The following is a 25,883-nucleotide window of genomic DNA, read 5'->3' as shown; positions in this document are numbered from 1 at the left end:
TGGCTCACTGCCTAAACTGCATCAACAATACAGTTCACGATGAGCACCTGCCTCCCTTCTGGAGTCTGGAACATTGGAACATACCAAACATACCAGGGTGCCTACGTGACCTGCCCCCAAAGGAAACCTTGGCCACTGCGTCTCCAGGAGCTCCCCTGCTCCCCTGGTAGACAACATTGCACCTGTTATCAGGAGTCATTGCTGGGGAAATTAAGTGCATCCTAGTGATTCCACAGGGAGAAGACTCTTGAGAGCTGGGGCCTGCTTTCCTCTGAATGTCACTTCATGTGCCTTTCGCTCCATAGCCTTCTCCTGTATTAAGTCACAGCCACGGGTGCAGCTACATGCTGAGTCTTCCTAGCAAATCACCAAACCTAAGGGTGGGCTTGGGGACCTTTGACACGTGCATATAACATCCTGCAAGATTAAATCTAAGAAAGTGAAAAAACAGTTGGCTTAAGAAGTGGAATATTCAAGGTGGAATTTTAATATCCTGACATTGTATTGTGAGAGAGGACTAGAGACATCACGTATATCCATGGGAGGAAACTGAGGCAAAAAAAAAAAAAACCAACAGAGAGAGATAGAAACGCCTTTCCCTAGGCCACGCAGCTAACCTGAGTCAGCGCTGCAATCAAGGCACATTCCAGAAACTTAAAATAGGAAATCCAGGGGCATTTTAGTGTGACTTAGTGGCCCAACAAATGAGGTTTTACACACACATACACAACACACAGATACAGAGCACACACATCACACACACCCCATGCGTATATCACACACACACAGAGCACACACACCACATATTTTTTAGCACACACTCCACAGAGACACACACCCCTCCTCCACACACATACAGAGCTCACACACCATACACGGCACACACACCACATACACAGAGTATACACCCCACATGCCACACACACACACCATGCATGCTACACACACACACATACACACATCATGCACCACACACCACACCAAACACCACACACATATGTGGACACTCACATCACACACATGTACACACATCCCTCCCGAGATCCTCTGGGCTCAATTTGCCCCAATGCTTTCTTTTCTTTTCTTTTTTAAAGAAAAAATATTAACATACCTACCTCTGTGTGTCTATCTACTTGTTTTGGTAGATTCAAAAGTCAAAAGCGCACTTCTCTGTGTTGGGTTGTACTCCACAATACACAGTTTGCAGCTTTCAGAATGGGCGCAGGTCTCCTCCTGGCAGGCTGAGGCCCTGCAGACTAGCTGCTATTGTGGCTGCTTTGGAGCCTTGCTAGCAGCTGTTTGGAGACCCAGGCTGTGCCCCTCGCCTTACACGACCCCCATTCTTGGTGTCACACAGGGGCTCTCCAGAGCTGTAAACAACCAGCTTTTAATTACCTTCAGGTGGCAGCGGGGTAACATGCAAAAACTAATTTAGCGAGCGATAGACTTAAATGGCAAAAGTATAACATAATTAATGGTTTTTAAAAAGAAAAAGACCAGGGCCATCTCTTCCTATTTCTCAGTTAATTCACTCCCAAAAATACAGCATGGTGAAAACATGACATCTCTGTGCCTTTCTAATTCCAGTCTGGTGTGCACGTTCCGAGCTAAGAATACTTTCCAGTGTTTAAAATGTGGTTCTTATTTACTAAAAGCAATATAAATAAGAGATTAGATGATACATACAAAGACAGACAGCTAGGTAGATGATAACAGATAGAAAAATGTTCCTTTTATACTTTTCATCTGGTCCCACGAATTTCTTTTCAGTGAATGTGAAAGAAATGCTTCTTTAATTCCGCAACTCTCTGGCACTTTTAAAATCAAAGATGAGGCTTTCAGGTGACTCTCGGGTTTTTTTTGAATTTTACATTATTTTTATGTTTATCTCATTCCTTTTACTCATAAGCTCTTTGAGGGCAGACTCAGGTCTCCACAAGACAGCAGCCACAGCATAGCAGATGTCTGGAAAATGCTCAGTGAGGAGCAATAAAACCACAATAGAAGTGCCATAGAAAGGAAGGTTAACTTCTATAGTCAAGAGTGCACAAAGCAGAGCCCCCCTCCCCCCATAGCATGACCCTCAGGTCCCCCCGACAGCTCTGCTAGCTCTCCCTCCCTCCCCACATGAGAATACGGCATCCAATCTGCTCTTAGTTCTGGTTTGCTGAAATGTGCTTAAGGGCAGCCTTGTCTAATTTGGTTGGCTGTACCTATAATCTGTTTTCCCCTCTCTAAAATGCAAAGGTTTTCTTAAATCACAACCTCCTTTCTGAAACCTTCTCTACTTCCCCAGGCAAAACCATGTGTGTAGCTGCAGCCTCAGGCCCTAAGCGCCTACTGCAGCACTAACACCCTAAGAGGGACAGTGCAGGAACCTCCCCCAGCATCTCAACAGCAGAAACCATCTCTGCAGAGGCCTGGGGAGGCAGTGCTTCTTAAAGCCCACGTCTTGCGTTATCTGTGATGCCCAGACCCAATTGTGGCAGTGAAGAATTACAGCAAATGTTTCTTGTAAAGTGGGTGGTTTATGTCCTTTGATATTTCATGTGGGCAGAAAATTGTTCACGTTTAGCCAGAATACAGAAAGAAGATAATCATCCTTGGACCTGAACTCATTGATCCTAAGAGGTAAAATTCTCCTTGAATCATCACTAATAGAGGTATTCAGATAGGAAATATTACAGCAGAAAATTGGGCCACTGCTAAAGAGGGAGGCAGTTTCTCTGGGAATAGTAAAATGTTTGCTTTTTCCATTTTCAAAATCCGGTTACCCCTGGGCTGTGTCTTTGATGTTAATGTAGCTAAACCCCTGGTGAGATTCTCACAATTTTATCAGAAGAAACAGAAGCGGAAGGCTGGCTGGGCTCTCTTATTGCTGGCCTCCCTAATCGGGAGGAAATTCACAACAGGCTTGTCAAGGGAAACCCAAATATAAAGCCGGTGTTATCGTTTTTTTTCCAGGATGGGGTCTTATGTATCTTCACATCAGCAGTACCTCCAAAAGCACATCATTATTCAAGCTGCTATATTTTTACTGGGCTACATTAATATTAGGGCATTTAAAAGGATTTCATTGCAGCTTAGGATAAGTGATGAGGATGTCTAAAAAAATCCACATAGACATCATGACTCTTGTTTTTCCTGGCTCATTTTAGGGAGGTAAGAACGCAATAGGTCAGATCTGTCATATTAACTGAGGTCATCTGATGGCACCTTGTGTGCCTGTCTCTGAAATGTTTTTCCTCTGCACATTTACAACCCCACCCCCATCCATCACACCAGAGGGAAGGGTCACCCTGTGAGGCCCCAGGGCCCGGGGAAGAGCTCAGGTAGGCAGAAAAGCAACATGAGATATTATGAATCTTTCCTCCATTTGGTGGAATTATGGGATTGCTACTTTTCAGCTGTTGGGGTATTCTTCCCAAAGGTCACTCAAAATCAATGCACTCATTAATGTCCTTGATAATGGTAGCCTCATGGCCTCATATGATGAAGAGGCATAACTTGATTCCCGCGTCTACCTTCAGGCCAACCGAAGCCTGTCCTGGAAAGAAATCAATGCAGGCCCTGATGTGCAGTAAGCTCCCGAAAGGCACCATGACAATGCACAACACTCATTAAACCCTGACAAACACTACATTTGTGCTTCTCAAGAAAATAACCTACTCATTTGTTTTCTTAACCAAAATAAAGGGCAAAACCTAGTGAGACATACTAATAGAAACCATTTTGCTTCTTTTTAGGGAAATACACCAACATCTTTAATTTTGCTTTTCATTAAAAAAGAATTTGTAGAAGACAAATACCCATTTACCTTCACCAGGATTTCCAAAGATCCCCTGGCCTAGAGATTCACATAAACCCAAAGCTCATCTGTTAGAAGCAGGCCTTTGCTGCTCCGACCTTCCCAGGAATCTCCCAACAGTCAAGGCTGAGCAGCTAAGCATCTCTCAGGCTGACAGGGCACACTCCGCCCTGAGCCCAGTGGGGCACGTTGGGCCATGGCATGTGAATCATGCTTTTGGGCCCTCTCTTGACTGCCATCAGCTCTCAGCTTTCCTAGGTCAACTCTCTGGCACTCCCATACCTGCTCCTAACTCACTCGCTCAGTAAGATACTTACACAGGCTTATTTCCATGGCTGATTTAGTTAACTGCTTTTCTCCATGGAAAGAATCAACCACTAAAGGAAGTGATCTGTGCAGAGCACGAATGCTTCCTGGGACAAACTTCCCAGCCAGATCCCAGCAGGTTGGGATGATTTGATAATCCAGGAAGAGGGACCTGGGAGATGGCCATGCCAAGGAATAAATCCAAACTAGTTCACAGGAGTTACAGTTTATATACAAAGCAGAGACAAATTAACCTTTTACAGATCATCTGCTGTGCATATGGCATTCAGGACAGCTTCCCTGAAGGTCAGGGCTAATTTAGAAAAAGTCCCTCTGTTCCTGGGACTTCTGTGCTGTGCAAGGTCATTCCCTGAAGCCAAGAATCCCAGTGCTTCCCCGCAGTGGCTCAGCCCCAGCCAGTATGGAGGGAGGGAGGGTCCTCCTTTTGGCGTCCTCCACCCCGGCACAGCCTGGGTGATGGGGGAGGAAGGCTGTCCTCTGTCCTTATCTGTGCCTTGTCCTAGTAGCCAGAGAGAAATATAACCCTTCTCCACCTAAACCTCCTGAGCATGGTTTATTTATTAAGATCTCCAATGTTTTAAACTGTATGTCACCTCCAGTGACTTCATGACCTCCTTTTCTGGGCATTGTTGATGGGTGGAGCTCAGACACTGGGAACAGGGTCTGACTGTAGCAGTGAGCAATAGAAGTCAGGTAAAATGCTCAATTTCCAGACTTCCTACAAGCAGATCATGCCACTGCGTTGGGGCCTTGTTGTCATTTACAAGGTCATTTTTAGTGACAAGTCTATGAGACTCAGGTTGAACGACCTACTATGAAGTCTCTCTCTCTCTCTCCCTTTCTTTCAATGACTTACTTACAAACAAACCAAAGCTTCTTACTGATGTATTCCTCAATAAGATAAACACCTGTGTTGTATTTATTTTCTTGATGCTGTTGTGAAGTAAAAGCCAAGTGCTTCTCCAAAACTTTTGCGTTTAAAATTGTATGAAAGGATGAAGCTCCAGTATCTGACTGAGGAGAGGACATGGGCTTTAACAGTTCCTATCAGAGGGGCATAAACTCTATATTCTGCATGCCAGCATCATCCCCTCACTAGATATACATTTCCTTTTTTTTAAATTAGGTTCACATTTGAAGGAAAATAAAGTCTGTTCACAGAGATTGCAAAAAGGTGAAACACGAACATGAGGATGCTGCTAATGAAAGATGTCTACGAAACAAAAGAACAAACATATTATGCAGAACCAAAGCGATTCAAAAATCCTCCTGGTAGAACATGTTCTCACTTGTAAGTGGGAGCTGAATGATGAGAACACATGGACACATAGAGAAGAACAACACACGCTGGGGCCTACTTCAGGGTGGAGCGGGGGGGAGGAGGAAGAGGATCAGGAAAAATAACTAATGGGTACTAGGCTTAATACCTGGGTGACAAAATAATCTGTACAACAAACCCCCATGACACAAGTTTACCTGTGTAAAAAACCTGCACATGTACCCCTGAACTTAAAAAAGTTAAAAAGAATCCTCCTAGTAGATATTTGGATTTCTCACCCAGATTTCCAGTTCTCCTCTTCCTTCAGGCACATGCCCTATTGAGGTCAGGCATGGCCATGAGACTTGCTTTGGCCAATTAAATATGAACAGAGATAACATGTGTCACCTCCAAGTGGAAGCACTAAAGAAGGCATTTGTAATTCTCCCACACTCTCTTCCTCTGCCAGAGCAGACCATGAGGCTGCAAATTTGGATGACAGGGGTAAAATATGGTGAAGTCTCTATCCTAGGTCGCCGAGTCTGGAAGATTGAAAAGGTAGCCCCCAATTCTTCCCCTCCCTGAATCTATACTCCCTTGCCATATAAATTCGAGGGCCTCTCCCCTTTGACTCCGAGCTTAGCCAGATGACTGTCATCATATCCTTCCATTTGCCATTAAGAAAACTAACATGACCCCTAAGGAAAGAAGATGATGATGTTTCAACACTGAAAATTAGCAAATAAAAATGTATAAGTGAGTCTCTATGCTGATGATTACAATCGCATTTCAGTTACTTAGTGTTTTTCAATGCCCTAAGTTAGATTATGATGATTAATCAACATAACAGCAAGGAATGGATTGTTCATTGAAGTGTGAGGAGTTTTGAATTCACTGTAAAGACAATGTTTTTATAAAACTAAGAATTCCATTATATCCTAGATTCCTGTAATATGCTATGATGACAATGTATTTCAATTTTGATTTGGATCTTTTAAATGCCTTCTCGTCATGATGTACAGTAACCAACCTCTCTAGCTAATCAATAAGCTGAAAAACAAAAATGGTGTATCACTATAAGGGTTTAGTTCCAAATTCTCCTCTCTATAAATTGATAAAATATTGCTTAGTCAAGAAGTCTGTTAACGTGTGCTGTGTGTGCATCTGCATGTGAGGGCAGACAGACATGTCTAAAAAAGGCAACTATTTATAATCCACATCGAACACACACTATGCTCCTCACAATTCTTTTCCGAAAGCAGCCAACACATTTTGAGATACACCAACAGTCATTACCCAAGGATGGAAGAACAGGAGCACCATGCATTACTCGAACGGTAGCCTTTCCAGGTAAATAGCACAGAGCAAGAAATCAACACTGTTAGAAATGAAGAACTGCACTTTCTTGGAGGCTAAATGTAAATTTTGTCTTTTCTGCACACCAAATATAAGCCAAGAAATTATTCATATGCAAATATACATTTCATTGCTACATATATATTCTTAGTAGAATCTTCAAGAAATAGGTCAGAGATACAACATAACTCTCAAGACACTGGAAAGCACCAAAAGGGCATGAAAACAGGGCTTCCATTTTCCAGATTTTAGTTTCAGAATGTCAGCTATATGTGCAATGCTGAGGTCTCTCACAGATGCAAAATACTACTACCTTGTTTTTAGAAGCAGACATAAAACCAGTTTTCTCAAAAAAGTTAACACAATGGCTACAGTTACAGCGCCAGTAACTAATTTCTCTTCATCAGTCAACTCACCAAAGGATGTCTGAATCAAGCCATTATAAGCCAATACAAAACACTTATTTCAGGTTTACTTACAAAATAGCATCAACCTTAAGAATACTAATTCTGAATTATAATGAACACATAAATGGAGACCCGATTCCATCTGTGAAATAACCTTTTCAGAAGGTGAGCATGGCGTCCTGCACCCTGGAGATGCAAAGCCTACCTGAGACAAGTGAAACAGTGTCTTTCTCCCATGAGACGACAGTGATGTACGCGTCCACCGAGGAGGGGATAATGCACTTGAAGACCGCAACATTGCCTCTCATGGTTTTCTGGTCCTCCACACGGACTGTATAGGGCTCCCGTAAAACTGGAAGGCAGAAAGAGGACCTCAGTAAGGCACACAGTCAACAGGCTCATTCTGAGAGTATCTCATTGTAACATATACATTGCAGAACACACACATCAATTGCATAACATCTTTCTGGAAAACAGTTAAGATGCCTACATTTCATGTCTTTCATTGCCTGACTTAAGAAAACATTCATTCTCTTAACAATACATGGCCGGGTAAGGTGGCTCATGCCTGTAATCCCACCACTTTGGGAGGCCAAGGTGGGTGGATCCCTTGTGCCCAGGAGTTCAAGACCAGACTGGGCAACATGGCAACACCCTGTCTCTACTAAAACTACAAAAAATTAGCTGGGCATGATGGTGTGTGATTGCAGTCCCAGCTACCTGGGAGGCTGAGATGAGATTACCTGAGTCTGGGAGTTTGAGGCTGCAGTGAGCTATAATCATACCACTGCACTCCAGCCTGGGTGAAGAAAAAAAAATACACCACACTCTATACCAAGGGGCCAGAGTATAATCTAAAACAGTTAATAGACCCCCTGAAGGTATCAGGAGATAGGAAATAGCTTCATGAAAGAAAAGTTGCTGGCTTTGCCAAGTTATGATGATGGCAAACTGCTATTAGTCCTCTAAGGGCCAAGGAAGATTTTTTTCCTGACTGCAAAAAATGAATAAAAAATTCAAGCAAGGCAATTTTTGGGGAAGCCTTGAGAACTCTGAGACAATTAAAATAATTTTTCATTAGTAAATTTTTAAGAGATAGTTGCAAAGCAGTTTGGGAAACATTGATCCTGCACACTTCCGATGATAGGAGCATCCCAGAAAGACTGCGGAGTGCACGTCCACATCCTTGATGTCTGGGCTCAGAGGCAGGGTGGTACTGGTGTTCAGAGCCTTCCTAGCAGGCCCAACTGCCTGGGTTCAAATCCAAGCTCGGCCACTCCCTGATTGTGGGGCAGTGAGCAAATCCTCTTACCATCTAGACCATGGGGATGACGTTGGTAGCATCTGCCCCCTAGGATGACTGTCGTGAATCAGTTAATGCAGGTGAAAATTCAACAGTGTCTGCTAGAAGCAGGTTGGGTAAGGCCACACTTACCAATAGCCAGAGATGGGTTCCCAGGGTTGGGGAAAATCTGTCTCCAGGGAAATAAGACACTGATGAATCTAGTCTCAATTGGATGTGCCAGCCTTACTTCTTTAGAGCTTTGTTTTCCTCACGTTTAAAATGAAGGCATTGTGGTAGGAATCTCTTCAAGGTCTAAATCCTATAAGTATACGATTTTCTAAGATACCCACAGAGATAACTTATTGTCTAACCATCTAACCAGCTCACTTAAAGAATTAATCACTTACTGGACAAATATGTGTCATGAAAACTTGCCATGAAAATGGTTTCAAAAGGTACTGACACACCAACAAAGCTAAAGGTGAATTTCTCAAGGGAAGTCTCCCAGTAGGCAGAGGTGAGCTCTTCAGAAGAGGATTGTTAAGGTTGGGCTAACCTTGTGATATGCTGAGCATTTTCGTAGTAAAGCATGTCTTTCATGAAAGCCTTCCTCTCCAGTTTCCATTTTTAACATTAGCCTTTTTTCCCCAACTTGGAGAATTTCTTCATTCTTGTCTCTAACCAGGGAGATTTTTCCAAGTATTGAAATCTTCTGTGACCCCCATCACTGTAATCCCCAAGCAGCATGAGGTGAAGGTCCAGGCAGCAACTCCACACCTCCTGCAGGAGGTCCGCTAGGCAAAAATTCAGGGCGCCCAAGAGGCTGACCTCAGTAACAACATCCTTACACCCAGAGGAGGGAACAGAGTTTGCACAGGAAGGCTCCTGCATAAGTAAACCTTTGCTGGGAGCTGATTAGAAAGAGACTACAAAGATATAAGCAAACTAATCAAACTCATCGGTAAGTGAGAATCTGGGCATGGTGAAACGCAGAAGACAGAGAGGAGAAGAGGAGGATGGAGGACAGAGGAAAAAGAGGGACTGGCCAACAGAGAGAGTCTACTGTCACAGGAATGGTGCCCCTAAGCAGGGTTATGATTTAATTTAAGCTCCTTTGTGTGATGCTTGTTTCTCTGCAATAAAATCACTGTCTCCCCAAACCTCCTGCAGACTCTGCTTCAAACACTAATGACTCAAGTAGGATAATTTTTAATAGAAATCAAGGAAAGGGGTCAAGTTCCATGTATCAGAGAGGAAAGTGAGAAGATATTCACCTGTTTACCAGGAGACATGAGAAATGCCTTCCCACCAGGTGTACAGCCCCACACTAGATGGGATCACAGGAGCCATAAAAACATGGGGTGACCGACCGGTGACATTCCCAGTGTTACCACCCAATGTCCAGTGTCCTAGGAAACCCCTCAGTCCCATCACTTACCCACATATCATGGAGTTTTCTCCTCTCTAGCTACCCACTGCCCTCACCAGTACCAGGACACCTTAGCAGTCACAATTTTAAACCTGTGTGACTTTTGCTTCTCCAACCTCCAGGTCAGTCCCAAGAAGCCCAGATCTTCTCAGAGCAGGGACAGCACTGTGGTTCTTCGAACCCCAGCTTGCTTAGAGGGAATGGGGATCAGAAGAAAACTGCACACTCCCCATCCCTTCTCCTTATTTGATTACTCATTCCACAAAGACAGCCCGTGCAGCGAGCCTTTAAAAAATTATCTTAGAAAATACTTGGCACACAAGAGGTGTTCAATACATATTTTGAGACTGAATATATAGAAAGACACAGCTTCCATTCTGGGAGAACTTCTAATCCTTTTATAGAATATACATGTATGCACATTTGAATTTATAGCCACTATCTATAGCTTTTTAAAAAAAAAATGCAAATCAGGGTTTTATTAAAGCTCCTAATCTTTGTAACAGAGCACGGTTTGTTCCTGAGGCCTCCAAAACTTAAGACACCAACATTGCTGTCTATGGTGATACACCTCTCAGAGTGTCATGTGAGTTTCCTGAGCCCATAGTCAGCTCCGAAGACACGGGTGTAGCCTTGATCTTCATTCTACATCCAACTACTGCTAACTTTGTTGCAGTAACAGAGACTGGGCTAGAAACCTGAGATGCAGGCAAAAAAAAAACTACACTTTGTTTTAAATTTGATTGACATTTGCATTATGAGATAGAGTATTATCTAAGTACTGTGCTTGGTGTCCTAAGTTAGGCTCTCCCCATAGAGCCCAGATCGTCTCAAAGCAGGGACAGCACTGTGGTGCTCTGAACCCCAGCTCGCTCAGAGAGAACGGGGATCAGAAGAAAACTGCACACTCCCCGTCCCTTCTCCTTATTCGACTCCCAAAGGAGGAGCTGGGTTCAAGCGACTGAGCAAGGACACAATCTCGAGAGGCAGGGCAAGTGTGAGGAGGGCAGGGACGGAAGTGGCAAAGCAGGCGTGTGGTTTCAGGTGAAGTCGCAGCCACGCCTGACGTGCTCGATCATGCAGAGGGGCTGGGATTCCGTTGTAGCTGTCTGTCATTGGTTTAGGGCTGGCCTCAGGAGGATGGAACTCCCAGGCATTTCCCACTCTTGTTTCTGTGAATGGTTCCAGTGCCCAAGCAATCCTCTGAAGGCGCAGGTTCATATTCTTAGCAACCAGCGAACAGACCTTGAGGGATCTGATTCAGGGATGCCAGCAGGGTCCACTGCAATCATTTTAGCCTTCATTCGGTAAAATTTGTCATCTTGTTAGATCAGAAGAAAAAAAAAATCTCTGGTAATATGACTTTGAAACAAAATTAGGCCATTTTTTTAATCAAATATTTTCATTGTGATATAAGAGTTGTCCATATTTTGGGGGTACAGGTCATGTTTTCATACCTGTATAAAATGTATAATCATAAAATCAGGGTAATTGGAATATCAGTCACTTCAATCTTTTCCCTGTGTTGGGAGCACTGTAAATCTTTTTTCTTCTAGCAATTTAAAAATATACAATAAATTATTAACTATAAATTTCCCTACTGTGCCAGCAAATGTTAGAACATATTCCTTCTATTTAACTGTATTTTTATACCCCTCAGCCAACTACTCTTTATCCCCTCTCCTCATCCCCTTGCTTCCCAGCCTCTGGTATCCACCATTCCACTCTCTACCTCCATAAGATCCACTTTTCCAGATCCCATATATGAGTGAAAACATGTAATGTGTCTCTGTCTGAGCCTGGCTTCATTCACTTAGCATAGTAACCTCCAGTTTCATCCATCATTACATTCTTGTTGGATGGATAGTTTGCAAATATTAATAGTCTCCCCATTCTGCATGTTGTCTCTTCAACTTTGCTGATTATTTGCTTTGCTGTGCAGAGTTTTTCTGCTTGATGTAATCCTATTTGTCTATTTTTGCTTTTGTTGCCTGTGCTTTTGAGGCTTTACCCCAAAAATCTTCGCCCAGACTAATTTCCTATAGTGTTTCCTTAGTGTTTTCTTTCAGTAGTTTCATAGTTTCAAGACTTAATTTACGTATTTAACCCATTTTGAGTTGATTTTCGTACATGGTTAAAGATAGGGATCTAGTATCATTCTTTTGCATATAGATACCCAGTTTTCCCAGCACTAATTTTTAAAGAGCTTGTCCTTTCCCGAATGTGTGTTCATCGTACCTTTGTCAAAAATGATTTGGGTATAAGCGCATGGACTTATATTTGGATTCTCTATTCTATCCCATTGGTCTATGTGTCTGTTTTATGTCAGTACTATGCTATAGTATGCCAGTACTACACCTGTGTAGTATTCTTTGAAATTAGACAGTGTGATACCTACAGCTTTGTTCTTTTTGCTCAAGATTGCTTTAGCGTTTCAGAGTCTTTCGTGGTTTCATACAAAGGAGCTTTTTTCTATTTCTGTGAAGAATGTCATTGGTAGGGACGGCCTTGAATCTGTAGACCACTTTGAGTAGTATAAATATTTTAACAATATTAATTCTTCCAATCAATGAGCATGAAATATCTTTCCATTTTGTGTGTGTGTGTCCTCTTCAATTTCTTTCATACTTCTTTATATTTTTAGCATATCTACCATAGGTTTTTACTTTGTGGTTACCATGAAGCTTACAAAAAGCATCTTATAAGAAGTTATTTAAAACTGAAATCAACTTTACTTTGATTACACACACACAACTTATTTATTGAGCAAGAGATCACATGGTTGGTCTACACTGAGAGCACCGAATGTGAGACAACATTTTAAATGGTCCATTTTCAAGGCATAATAAATCTAAGCACTGGCAGCCAGCCTGCAGATGTAACAAATGGCATGGCTCATGCACCTAGAAGGTCACGATAAGCAAACAGAATGTAGAGGAGGAGTCAGCCCATAAAAGGGAAGAAAGTTTTGTTATTGGGAAATCAAAACTTAAGCGGGGAAGGGGATTGGGTATAACTTTAAAAGGGGGATAATGAAACTTAGGCAATGTCCAGGAAGATTGTAACTCCATAGTACTCAACCAATGAGGAACTGGGGGAGGGACTTGCTTGCTAGGCGATAAATTACCTGCTCTACCTGCCCTGGGTGTGCCTGCCTACGAGGCGCCAGATCTTGCATTAAAAGTCCACCATCAAAAGTCTTGCTTAGGCTGGGTGCAGTGGCTCACATCTGTAATGCTAGCACTTTGGGAGGCTGAGGTGGGCAGATCAGCTGAGGTCAGGAGTTCAAGACCAGCCTGGCCAACATGGTGAAACCCCATCTCTACTAAAAATACAAAAATTAGCCAGGCGTGGTGGCGCATGCCTGTAATCCCAGCTACTAGTGCGGCTGAGGCAGGAGAATCACTTGAACCCAGGAGGCAGAGGTTGCAGTGAGCCGAGATCGAGCCACTGCACTCCAGCCTGGGTGACAGAGCAAGACTCTGTGTGGAAAAAAAAAAAAAAAAAAAAGAGTCGCTTCTGCTGTTCTTCGTGTCTCTGGGTCCATTCTTTGCATCTGGATGGCTGTATGTGCGTTTCTCACATGAAATACTCATTTTATTGTACTTCAGAGAGATTATGTTTTTTACAAGTTGAAGATTTGCGGAAACTCTGCATCATGCGAGTCTATCAGCGCCATTTTTCCAACAGCATGAACTCACTTTGTGTCTCTGTGTCACACTGTGGTAATGCTTACAATATTTCAAACTTTTAAAATTATTATTATATCTGTTACGGTGATAATTGATCAGTGATCTTTGATATTACTATTGTAATTGTTCTGCGGAGACACAAACCACATTTACAGAAGATAGCAAACTTAATCAACACAGGTCATATGCGCTCTGCCCACCTCACTGACATGCCATTTTCCATCTTTCTCCCTCTCCTCAAGCATCCCTTTTTTTGAGACACAATACTACTGAAATTAAATCAATAAATAACCCTACAGTGGCCTTCAAGTATTCATGTGAAAGAAATGGTCTCATATCTCTTATTTTAAATCAAAATCTAGAAATGATTAAACTTAGTGATGAAGGCATATCAAAAGCTAAGACAGGCTGAAGGCTAGGCCTTTTGTGCATTTAGCCAAGTTGTAAATGCATAGAAAAAGTTCTTGAAGGAAATGAAAAGTGCTACTTCAGCAAACAAACGATAAGAAAGCGAAACTACCTTATTGGTGGCATGGAGAAAATTTGAGTAGATAGAAGATTTGGATAGATGATTAAACTAGCCACAACACTGCCTTAAGCAAAAGCCTAAATCAAACTAAGTCCTTAGCTCTCTTCAATTCCAGGGAGGCTTAGAGGGGTGAGAAAGCTGCAGAAGAAACACCGGAAGCTAGCAAAGATTGGCTACTGAGATTTAAGGAAAGAAGCAATCTTTATACCATACAAATGCACGGTAAAGCAGCAAGTGCTGATGGAGAAACTGCAGCAGGTTATCTAGAAGCTCCAGCTAATGCTATTGATGAAGGTGGCTGCTCTAAACAATATATTTTCAATGTACAGAAGATATCCCTCTATTAAAAGAAAATGCCATCCGGGATTTTCATAGCTAGAGAGGAGAAGTCAATGCCTAGCCTCAATGCTTCAAAAAACAAGCTATTCTTATTAAGGGCTAATGCAGCTGATGACTAAGATGAAGTCAATGCTCATTTACCATTTCAATAATTCTAAAATTATTTCTTAGAATTATGACAAATCTACTTTGCCTACGCTCTAGAAATAAAACAAGAAGGTCTGGGTCACAGCACATCTGCTTACAGCATGTCATATTGCACTGGATAGAATCTCCAGTATGATGTAGTATAGAAGTGGTAAGAGCATACACTTTGATATTGTTCTTCATTTGGGGGTGAAAACATTTAATCTTTGACAAGTATGATGTTTGCTATAGCAGGATTTTTGTAGTTGCTTATTATCAGATTGAGGAAGTTCCTTTCTACTGATGGTTTTCTGAGAGTTTTTTTAATCATCAGTGGATGCTGGGTTTCATCGATGCTCTTCTGTGTCTGTGGAAATGATCATATGGTTTACACTTATTAATTTTCAAATGTGAAACTCACCTTCCATTATGAATATAAGCCTTTGTGGTCATAATGCATTATTCCTTTTATATGTTGTTGGATTCAATTTGTTAGAATTTTTACATGTATAGTCAGAAGAGATATTTGTCTTTAGTTTTCTTATGTCTTGTTTATGTATTAGGGTAATGCTAACCTCATAAAATGATTCGGGAAATACTCTCTCCTCAATTTTCTGGAAGAATTTGTTTATAATTTTTATTCTTTTTTTTTTTTTTTTTTTGAGATGGAGTCTCACTCACTCTGTCACATAGGCTGGAATGCAGTGGCACAATCTTGGCTTACTGTAACCTCCGCCTCCTGGGTTCAAACACTTCTCCTGTCTCAGTCTCCCAAGTAGCTGGGACTAAAGGCATGTGTCACCACACTTGACTGATTTTTGTGTTTTTAGTAGAGATGGATTTTCACCATGTTGGCCAGGCTGGTCTTGAACTCCTGACTTCAAGTGATTCTCCTGCCTTGGTCTCCCAAAAGTGCTGGGATTACAGGCATGAGCCACTGTGCCTGGCCAAAATTATTATTTCTTTCTTAAAGGATTAGTAGAACTCAATAGTGAAGCCATTTGAGCCAGGAATTTTACTGTAGAAAATTTTTACCAATAAATTTAAATTCTTTAATAGATACAGGACTATTCAGTTTATCTGTTTTTCCTTGAGTGAGTCTTGATAGTTTGTGTTTCTCAAAAAATATTTCATCTACTTTTCTTAATGTTCTCTTAGTACCATTTTGATACCTGTAAAAGATAAAGTGACGTTATCTCCCTCATTGTTGGTATTAGTCATTTACCAACTCTCTCTCACTTTTCTGGCCAAAAACACACCAATTTTAACAATTTTTTTTAAAGAACTAATTTTAGTTTCATAGATTTCCTCTATTGTTTCTTTCTGTTTTATAATTTATTGATCTCCATTCTGATCTTCATTGTTTGCTTTCTGCTTATATTTTTAGTTTTATCCTCCTTTTCAGTTTAAAATGGATGCTGAAACCACTATTTAAGACATTTTTTAAAATTTCTAATATAAGTTTTTCAGAGCAATAAAATCTCCCTATTTTTTTAGTGGTACTCCCCAAATTCATATATATTGTGTGTTCATTTTTTTATTCAGTTGAAAAAACTTCCTAATTTCCTTCTTCAAATTTTTTTCTGAATTTTTTTTGACATAGATCATTTAAAAGTGTGCTATTTAGTATTCAAATACTTGGTTATTTCTCAGAGATGTTATTGTTAGTGATTTAATTTCATTATGATCAAACAACATATTTTATACAACTTGAATTTAAAACAAATTTATCTGAGATTTGTTTTATTGTTCTGAGTATGGTCTATATTAGTAAATGTCTGTGTGTCTCAAGAGAATTTATATTGTGCTGTTGTTGGATAGAATGTTCTTTATTTAAAGGTCAATTACATCAAATTGATTGATAGTGTCATTCACGTGTTTTTTTATTCTTACTGATTTTCTGTCTACTTCTGCCAATTATGGAACTAGGAGTATTGAAATCTACGGCTATAATTTTTAATATGTCTGATTCTCATTGCAGTTCTATCCGTTTTTACTTTATGTATTTTGAAGTTTTGTTGTTGGGTACATAAACATTTACAATAGTCATATCCTCTTAACCACCCCCCTTAACATTATGAAATGAACTGCTTTAAGCTCTGAGCACGGGATTTTTAGGGCAGTGAAACTGTTCTGTATGATACTGTAATGGTGATACCTGCCATTATGCATACAACTTACAACACGGAGTGAAACTTAATGTGAACTATGGACTTCAGTTAATAATAATGTATAAATATGAGTTTGTCACAAATGTATCACACTAATGCAAGATGCTCTGAGCAAACAAAGTGTCTTTGTTTGGAAATACACTTTGCTTAATATTGAAGTGGCTATTCTAGCTTTCTTTCAATGTTTTATTTTAATTAGGTTGATTTGATTTGATGAGGATGGTATATCATTTTTATCCTTTTACTTTCAAGCTATTTGTGCCTTTGTATTTAAAGAATGTTTCTTTTTAAGCAGAGTTAAATCCAATCTGGCAATCTCTGCCTTGTAATTCAGATTACTGGAACATTTAAATTTAATGTGGATATTGATACGGTTAAGTTTATCATTTTGCTATTTGATATATACATCTTTCCTTTTTCTTATCATTTTCTTCTTTGTTTTGGATTGAGGATTTTTTAATGATTCTATTTTTTCTCCTTCGCGGGCTTATTAGCTATAACTGTGTTTTGTTATTTTAGAGGTTGCTTTAGGTTTTGTAGTATACATTTGTAACTTATCACCATCTCTATCCAGGTGACATTACACAACTTCACATATAGCAAAAGAACCTCCAATATTACGCTCCCATGTCTTCATTGTAGGCTTAATGCTATTGTTACCATACGTTTTACTTCTACCTGTTACCAACTTCATAAGACATTGTTATTGTTTTTGTTTAAATAGCCAATTATTTTCTAAAATACTGCAATTTTTAAAAAGAAAATCTGATTTAGATACTTATGTAGTTACCATTTTCATTGCAGTTCTTTCCTTTGAGTAGATCTAAGATTTGATCAGGTGTCATTTTTGATTCTGATTCTAGAACTTCCTTTAAGATTTCTTGTAGTGGGATTCAACTGATGACAAATTTTCTGCTATTTTGTGTCTGAGAAAGCCTTCATTTCACCATTATTTTATAAATTTACTTCCACTCTTGCCTATAATCCCAGCACTTTGGGAGGCCAAGACAGGGCAGCTTCTTGAGCCCAGGAGTTAGAGATCAGCCTGGGCAACATAGCAAGATTCCATCTCTACAAAAATAAAAATAAAAATCAGCCTGATGTGGCGAGATGCACCTCTGGTCCCAGCTACTTGGGAGGCTGAGGTGGGAGGATCACTTGAGCCAGGGAAGTTGAGGCTGCAGTGAGCAATGATCACCTTACTGCACCCCAGCCTGGTTGACAGAGCAAGGCCCTGTCTCATAAAACACACATATACACACATCCACACACAAACACACACCCAACAGCAACAACAAAAATCCTGTCTGCTGTCATTCTTATCTTCGTTCCTTTGTGTGTAATATGCCTTTCTTCTGTAGCTGCTTTTGATATTTTATTATTGCTCTGAGCAATTTTATTATATTACGATGTGCCTTTGTGCATTTTTTTCTTCACATGTCTTGAGCTCGGGGTTTGTTGAGCTCCTTGGATCTGTGGGTTTATAATTTTCAACAAATTTGGAAAATTTTGGCCTGCATTTTTCCACTTCTTTTTAAATCTCACCATCCCTTCCCTTGGGGCTTAATTTGTCATTAAGCTTCTTGAAGTATGTTTTGATTTTTTTGAATAAACTTGATTTTTTTTTTTTTAGAGCAGTCGTAGGTTTAGAGAAAAGTCACAGCAGGTTCCCAAATTCTCCCTCTCGCCACCTCCTTTCTTTCATTATTAGCATCTTGCATTAGTGTGATACATTTGTGACAATAAACTCATATTTATACATTATTATTATTAACTAAAGTCCATAGTTCACGTTAAGTTTCACTCTATGTTGTAAGTTCTATGCATAATGGCAGGTATCACCATTACAGTATCATACAGAACAGTTTCAATGCCCTAAAAGTCCCCTGTGCTCCGTCTGTTCAATCCTCCCTCCCTCCTGACTATCCCCTGGAAACTACTGATCTTTCTACTGTCTCTCTAGTTTATCTCTTCTGGAATGTCAAGTAGGTGGAAGGGTATACTACATCGCTTTTCCAGATTTGCTTCTTTCACTTAATAACAGGCATTTATATTTCCCCCATATCTTTTCATAGCTTGATAGCACATTTTTTCTATTGCTGACTAATACTTCATTTTATACTATAATTTGTCTAATGTTAAAGAAAAATTGTAGCTGGACCCTGTGGCTCATTCCTGTAATCCCAACACTTTAGGAGGCCGAGGCAGGCAGATGGCTTGAGCCCAAAAATTTGAGAGCAGCCTGGGCAACATAGTGAGAATATGCTCTACAAATTTTTTTTTTAATTAGCCAGGTGTGGTGACTTATGACTGTAGCCGCAGCTACTTGGGAGGCTGAGGTGAATCACCTGAGCCCAGAAATTGAGGCTGCAGTGAGGCATGATCCCACCACTGCACTCCGACCTGGACAAGAGAGGAAGATGTCCTCTCAAAAAAATTGAAAAATAGAAAAAATGTTCTAACACTTATTAAAAAGATAAGGAAGATTATATTCATGTCTGTTCCAGTGGGAGTCATCCATGATGACTGCCATAGGGAAGGGTAATTCAACTTCATATTCGACAAGGATAAGTGAGGGTTTATAGCCAATGAACACAGTGAGGGGATCAGTGGGTGGAAAATTAGAGGAGACAAGGGATGAGGATTTTTGCTAAACTGGCCTAACAGATTCTTGCTAAAGTTAGGCCAAATATGTATACATCAAAGGTGGGACAGGAAGAACTTGATCAGATATTAAGAGTGATCAAGTATCAAGAGTAAGGGGATGATTCAGCAGAATTCTTGCTAAAGCTGGGGACAAGAGACCAGACACGAAAAGCTAAGGTTGAGAACTAGTTGAGAGGAGGGCTCAGAGGAGCCTTTCCAAAGTTAGTCAAGGAGAGATTCTTTATCCCCATCCACTCACATACTGAAGAACATCTTTGTTGCTTCCCCTTTTTGGCAATTATGAATAAAGCTGCTATACAAATTTATGTGCAAATTTTGATATTGTTTATCCCGAAGCATAAGGCAATCATAGGGCACATCTTATTTCCAGCCCCTTAAAGACTGCTTTCCTCTACTGCCTGAGGTCCAGTCTTGAAAATGGTTGCTTCAGATATTTTGTCTGCATTTTTTGTTTGTTTTTTTGGTTGGTTGTATTAGTCCATTCTCACACTGCTATGAAGAAATACCCAGGACTGGGTAATTTATAAAGAAAAGAGGTTTAATTAACTCACAGTTCCGACTGGCTGGGGAGGCCTCAGGAAACGTACAATCGTGGCATAAGGCACCTCTTCGCAGGGTGGCAGGAGAGAGAATGAATGCAAGCAAGGGAAGTGCCAGATGCTTATAAAACCATCAGATCTCGTGAGATTCACTCACTCTCACGAGAACAGAATGGGGGAAACCTACCCCATGATTCAATGACCTTCCGCTGGGTCCCTCCCAGGACCCATGGGGATTATGGGGATTATGATTCAAGATGAGATTTGGGTGCGGACATAGATTAAACCGTATCAGCCTCAGGACACTGGTTTTTGGTTGTTTCAGATAAAAGGGTAAATGTGGCTCCCGCAACTCCATCTCGGCCACAAGCAAAAGTCCTAGTCAAATGTTAGAAAGCACAGTTTGCGGCCGGGCGCGGTGGCTCGCACCTGTAATCCCAGCACTTTGGGAGGCCGAGGCGGGCGGATCAGGAGGGCAGGAGATGGAGACCATCCTGGCTAACACGGTGAAACCCCCTCTGTACTAAAAATACATAAAAATTAGCTGGGTGTGGTGGTGGGTGCCTGTAGTCCCAGCTCCTCGGAGAGGCTGAGGCAGGAGAATGGCGTGAACCTGAGAGGCGGAGCTTGCAGTGAGCCGAGATCGCACAACTGCACTCCAGCCTGGGCAACAAACAGAGCAAGACTCCCGTCTCAAAAAAAAAAAAAAAAAAAAAAAAAAGAAAGCACAGTTTGCTAAGGAGAAAACAATCATGAGAAATCTTCTGACTTGCCCAGGATCAGGTGGCTGATTGATTGCTACTTGCTGTGTAGCAAAGGCTGCCTGGGTAAGGAGCAATACTGTCTCAAGTGGCCCACCTGCATTCCAGCTCTCAGAATAGGCAAGAAAATATCTTACGTTAGAACTAGGATTGACGATTAATGAGACATGATGAGTAAACCTTCCTTCAATTGCTAGCACCCAGACCTAGGCCAAAATTTCTGAAAATTAAGAATGAGAATCCCTTGTGCTGCCAAAGGAAAGATTATGAAGTCATTCTACCTAATAGCTTATTCCAGGAAAATCCAAACACTAATCTACAGGGATATTTAGACATTTAGGATGACCTGATACAGAAGAGAATACCCTGTGAGTAAGCAGTCATCGCCCTCAAACCTACCCTTCAGCTGTCAAAGGGTAGCATTTATGCCCTTCATCTGTCTTTTTGAACAAGCCTCCAGTTCTGTACTCACATTTACATAAACAGGATGAAAAAAGATTTTCAAGTATCCAGTGAACAACCTAAGAGATTATTATAACCATTACGTGTTCATAATAAAAAGCAAAATGAAATCAGGAGAGAAATTTGATTTGGGTAATATGACTGCCCATGTTATATGTTCAAATTGATACAGTAGTCATCTATATGCTGGATTCATAGTCCACAGGGTTTCAGATGTCAAGAACGCCAGCACATAAATAGTAAAAGCACAACTGGGTAGGAAGAGGCAGGTAGCACAGACGCCAGACAAGATGATGCAATTTCCATGCTCTAAAACTTTCAGTGTCATGCAAAAACAATGAATTCTATGACTAATTTAGAAGATGATAGTTAAAACAGGAGTAAGCATTTCATTCCTTTATCTGACAGAAAATCCAAAGCAGACATAATGGATTAATACATACAGATAGAGCTGTTTGAAATTCTAGGTTTCCCTATAAGTGGTGTTTTGTAGATTATAAATATGCTTTTATAACACATCATTAAAATGTGCAGTCTTCCCAGTAAAAGTCATTCACTATATCTCCCTGTTTGTCAGGTTTAGAGATCCCTATACAAATTGCATTGTAATTATTTGACACATCAAATTTTCATATATCTTGATTAAAGACAATCCTTTTTTTCTTTCTAATGTGAATTCTCACGCAGGTCTTGGAATTCATGAGCATATCACAAAGATCAAAATATAGTTGGGAAAATGACTAGCTAGCAGCATGAGTCATAGTCTAATGTTTGATGGCTTACATCAAAGAGATCATATGCAGGAATTCAGAAACACCTCATATTTTTCTCGTGTTGTGATGTCTTCTACCAGCACCTACTCACTTACTGAAGAAATTATTGCAAAGCTCCCCCAGCTACCTGGTGTATAAGAAAAAAATCAAAGTCACACTCTCTTCGCCCTGCTATTATATTATGTCAGTCTGCACAAGTATCTCAGAGCTAGACTTAAAAAAATTAAAATGCTGTTTGCTAACAGGAGTCTAGCTGTGAGTTTGTTTTGCAGGGCTTTGTTAAATCTATAGAACCACACAATCTGTCCTGTATATATAGCCCTTGATGTCTGTGTATCTCAGGCAGTATTCTTTCCTGGGTTGACTTGTAGCAATGGTGATTAAAAAAAGACACAATATGTTGTTAAAAGGAACATAGCCCATTCAGGATTTATGTACTGACAACATTTCAGCAACATGTGATACAGTCAAAAATGTTAAAATAGCCTTTCTATTTCACAAGGAAAGCAAGGATATTAGATTGATTCTGTTTCCATAACAGTACATCTTGATGCTATGGTTTTATTCCAGCCCAACCATTTGTCATTTTTTTTTTTTCTCTCTCTTTCTCCTCCCCTAGGATGGGGTAGGGGAAGGGCAAGTGGGAAAAAGGAGGGGTGGAAGCAAACACATTGGGTTTGAGACACTGAAAATTTGAATTAGAGTATCAAATTAGACAAAATATAAGGAGGCTGGGATGTGAGAACTTGCCAACTTGCTAATCACTGCTTTCTCTTAAGGTTTAGTTCCAACAGTGTAAGGCACTTTGAAATCAAACAAGGAGATCTTAAAGAAGTCATCAGCAAGGTCAGAATGAACTGATGATCGGGTTTTCATTGGTTCTCTGCTGCGAGGGCATTTTGCTATTTGTCATTGTCATTATCCTCCCACCCCAAGCAGGCACAGAAAGAACAAAGCCCAGAGCTGTACTCACCAGCCTTGATGTGGACATCCTGACTTCTAATTTTCCCTGAAGGATTTTCAGCTGTGCAATAATAAATATTATCATGGATTAAGGTACTGAAGCTCGAAGGAGGGAAGGGGAAAATTTGGAGAGTGCCGTTGGGGTGGACGTGGCGGATCCCGGGGACATCGTAGATCTCCTCGCCCGTGGCTAGGTACCATCTGAGAGTCACAGGAGGGATGCCTGCTGCGGGGCAGGGCACCAGAGTCCCCGTGGTGCTGGCAAACACTACCTCTTGCAGAGATGCATTGACAAAGTAGAGGCTGGAGTGTAGGTCTTCACTGAAAACTGCAAGAAGACAACACAGGGATCCATGGGTAAGTAAAACATGCCTTTGACATTTGCAGTTCAATGTCTGGCCTCAGAAAGTTATCTTGAAAATTAATCATGAGGCTCAGGCTCAAATAAAACCAAATAATTCAAATTTTCTCAAAATGCTATGAGCAGACAGGCTGATACTAAAAAATAAGGCGCCATCCTAATTTTACACTTTGTACACAAACTGTTAAGTTATCCTGGATGTTAATTTTTAATAGACTGGTTTTTGGCCTCATGCCCCAAACCCTGTTCTCTCCCCACACTGACCACCATTGGACTGTATATATTTTGTATTCACTTATTGTCTATCTTCTGCCACTAGAGATAAGCCTCATGAGGACAAGGTCTTAATTTACTCCCACTATTACCTGGAGCATAGAGCCCAGCTCTCACTGGACTCTCAGTAAAGGGAAGCTGAATGTGTGAATGCCTAGATCTTGTTGCTGGGATCAAATTGCTGTCTTTACTAGGTACACTGAGGGTTATTATGGAATGAAATTCGCCACATTTTTAATTAAAATTGAAAATCACATGTAAAGCATTATTTTTTATTATACTTTAAGTTCTGGGATACATGTACAGAATGTGCAGGTTTTTACATAGGTATACACGTGCCATGGTGGTTTGCTGCACCCATCAACCCGTCATCTACATTAGGTATTTCTCCCAATGCTCTCCCTCCCCTAGCCCCCCAACCCCAACAGGCCCCGGTATGTGATGTTCCCCTCCCTGTGTCCATGTGTTCTCATTGTTCAACTCCCACTTATGAGTGAGAACATGTGGTGTTTGGTTTTCTGTTCCTGTGTTTGTTTGTTGAGAATGATGGTTTCCGGCTCCATCTACATCCCTGCAAAGGATATGAACTCATCCTTTTTTATGGCTGCATAGTATTCCATGGTGTGTATGTGCCACATTTTCTTTATCCAGTCTATCATTGATGGGCATTTGGGTTGGTTCCAAGTCTTTGCTATTGTGAATAGTGCCACAATAAACATATGTGTGCATGTGTCTTTATAGTAGAATAATTTATAATCTTTTGCATGTATACCCAGTAATGGGATTGCTGGGTCAAATGGTATTTCTGGTTCTAGATCCTTGAGGAATCTCTACACTGTCTTCCACAATGGTTGAACTAATTTACACTCCCACCAACATTGTTAAAGCGTTCCTATTTCTCCACATCCTCTCCAGCATCTGTTGTTTCCTGACTTTTTAATGGTCACCATTCTAACTGGCATGAGATGGTATCTCATTGTGGCTTTGATTTGCATTTCTCTAATACCAGTGATGATGAGCTTTTTTTCATGTTTGTTGGCTGCATAAATGTCTTCTTTTGAGAAGTGTCTGTTTATGTCCTTTGCCCACTTTTTGATGTGTTTTTTCTTGTAAATTTAAGTTGTTTGCAAAGCATGTTAAAAAAGCACCGTTATCAGAAAATACAATGTCAAATCAAGAATACACTTTTTATTTAAAATAGGACGTAACAATAAAGAGAATTTTGACAAAAGCATGACTCAACTCCACCAGCCTACATTGTCTGTTTTGATTTTTACATTTCCCTTATGGTCCACCTGCCTCCATGCCTTATCTATATATCATATTAAAGTGTACATACATAAAATGTACCATTTTTATAACTGTTTCATTCTCTTATACATCATCTACATTATTCCATGGTTCTATACAGAATTCACAAGTAAATATCAGTGAATGCACAATTTATACATATTCTTATGAACTGTTTTTCTACTCTTTTCATTTAAATTGTTTCTCTTTTCACTTCTACAAGTAAATATCAGCAAATGCGTTCATATACATTTGGCTTTTTAATTCATTTAAGGGCCTATAACAAATGTTTCTGGAGTGTTGGTTATGTGAAGAAATAAAACATGACTTCCAGAATTTACAAGTTAAATAAAAGATTTATAAATATAATGAAGGCCTACTTGTCACACATCTGAGCTTCTCCATGACTTTCTAAAGCAGGTGCATACCTAGTTACATATTTGTAAGAGAGAAGAGAAGCCCCAGATATTTCGAATGAACTTCACTGGTCAGAAGTGAGAATAACATTTATTGTATGCCTCATAGTACCTCATACCAGACAACCTTATAACACTCGAGATGAACAACAGCTCTGCTAGGTAAATAAAGGCTCCACTTTGCAGACGATGACATGGAGATTCACAGGGCTGTCACTTGACCAAGGACACAGGATACAGGCTGTCACTTGAGCACAAACGCAGGGCTAGGAGGTGGCAGAACTAGATTGTCTTTCTGATGAAGGCTTTTGAGATTTATGTTTTCTTATCTTAGAACCAAATGTGGCATAAGAGTACCCCTCATTTGTGTGGGGATTACAGGCAGCTCTGTATAGAGTGGGTCTATGGCCTGTGCTTCCACATCTAGTCTTTCTCCGTGGTGTGGAGCTGAGGGGTTACAGGCTCCTGCTGTGTGCCGGGGTTGCCACTAAGTCTATGTAATAAAATACATGTGCCCCTCACTTTGCCTGTAGTTAGTTGACATGATTTGGTAAGAAAGAGATGAAGAAATTAACACTATTTACGAAGGTGATTGGACTCATAATAATAAGATTTAATCTGCTCACTAAATGTGAGGGTAGCGGGTGGTCT

The 25,883-nt window shown here is 40.5% G+C and overlaps 1 protein-coding gene across 1 annotated transcript in view; it reads right to left on the bottom strand.

The window, feature by feature from the left end:
- The window catches only part of DSCAM (DS cell adhesion molecule), an 812,726-nt gene that overhangs the window by 651,660 nt on the left and 135,183 nt on the right, over positions 1-25,883 (bottom strand). Inside the window, exons 2-3 of the mRNA XM_055279737.2 lie at positions 22,903-23,220; positions 7,362-7,508 (exon numbers count right to left, since the gene is read on the bottom strand). Coding sequence (XP_055135712.1) covers positions 7,362-7,508; positions 22,903-23,220 — 465 coding nt within the window. The remainder of the gene's footprint in view (positions 1-7,361; positions 7,509-22,902; positions 23,221-25,883) is intronic.

This window comes from Symphalangus syndactylus, chromosome 5 (assembly GCF_028878055.3).
Source record: "Symphalangus syndactylus isolate Jambi chromosome 5, NHGRI_mSymSyn1-v2.1_pri, whole genome shotgun sequence".
In the NCBI taxonomy this organism is placed as follows: Eukaryota; Metazoa; Chordata; class Mammalia; order Primates; family Hylobatidae; genus Symphalangus; species Symphalangus syndactylus.
Note: the sequence above shows the minus strand (reverse complement) of the source record. Positions and strands in the feature narration are given on the sequence as shown.